Genomic DNA, 386 nt, shown 5'->3' on the forward strand with positions numbered 1-386 from the left:
GCGGGGGGCCGAGCCGCGCCGCCGCCAGTGCCCATGTGCATGCCGCGCTCCCGCAGGACATCGAGTGTCTGGCCAGCGACGGGATGCTACTGGTGAGCTGTTGCCTGGCAGGCCACGTGTGTGTATGGGACGCGCAGACCGGAGACTGCCTCACCCGCATCCCGCACCCGGGGTAGGTGCTCCGCCCTGCCCTGCCCTAGCCCCTCCTTCTCCCAGGCCCCGCCCTCTCCCTCACCCAGTCTCCCCGCCCCTAGCAGGCAGCGGCGGGACAGCGGTGTTGGTAGCGGGCTGGAGACTCAGGAGACCTGGGAACGGCTGTCGGACGGCGGGAAGGGTGGCCCGGAGGAGCCCGGGGACCGCCCCCCGCTGCGGCACCGGCCTCGGGG

The 386-nt window shown here is 73.6% G+C and overlaps 1 protein-coding gene across 1 annotated transcript in view; it reads left to right on the top strand.

Moving 5' to 3' along the window:
• Window positions 1-386, top strand: part of SCAP (SREBF chaperone) — a 105,062-nt gene that overhangs the window by 100,710 nt on the left and 3,966 nt on the right. Inside the window, exons 15-16 of the mRNA XM_010862497.1 lie at window positions 14-172; window positions 255-381. Of these exons, the coding sequence (XP_010860799.1) occupies window positions 14-172; window positions 255-381 (286 nt within the window). The remainder of the gene's footprint in view (window positions 1-13; window positions 173-254; window positions 382-386) is intronic.

This window comes from Bison bison, unplaced genomic scaffold (genome assembly GCF_000754665.1).
Source record: "Bison bison bison isolate TAMUID 2011002044 unplaced genomic scaffold, Bison_UMD1.0 scf7180017864482, whole genome shotgun sequence".
Classification (NCBI taxonomy): Eukaryota; Metazoa; Chordata; class Mammalia; order Artiodactyla; family Bovidae; genus Bison; species Bison bison.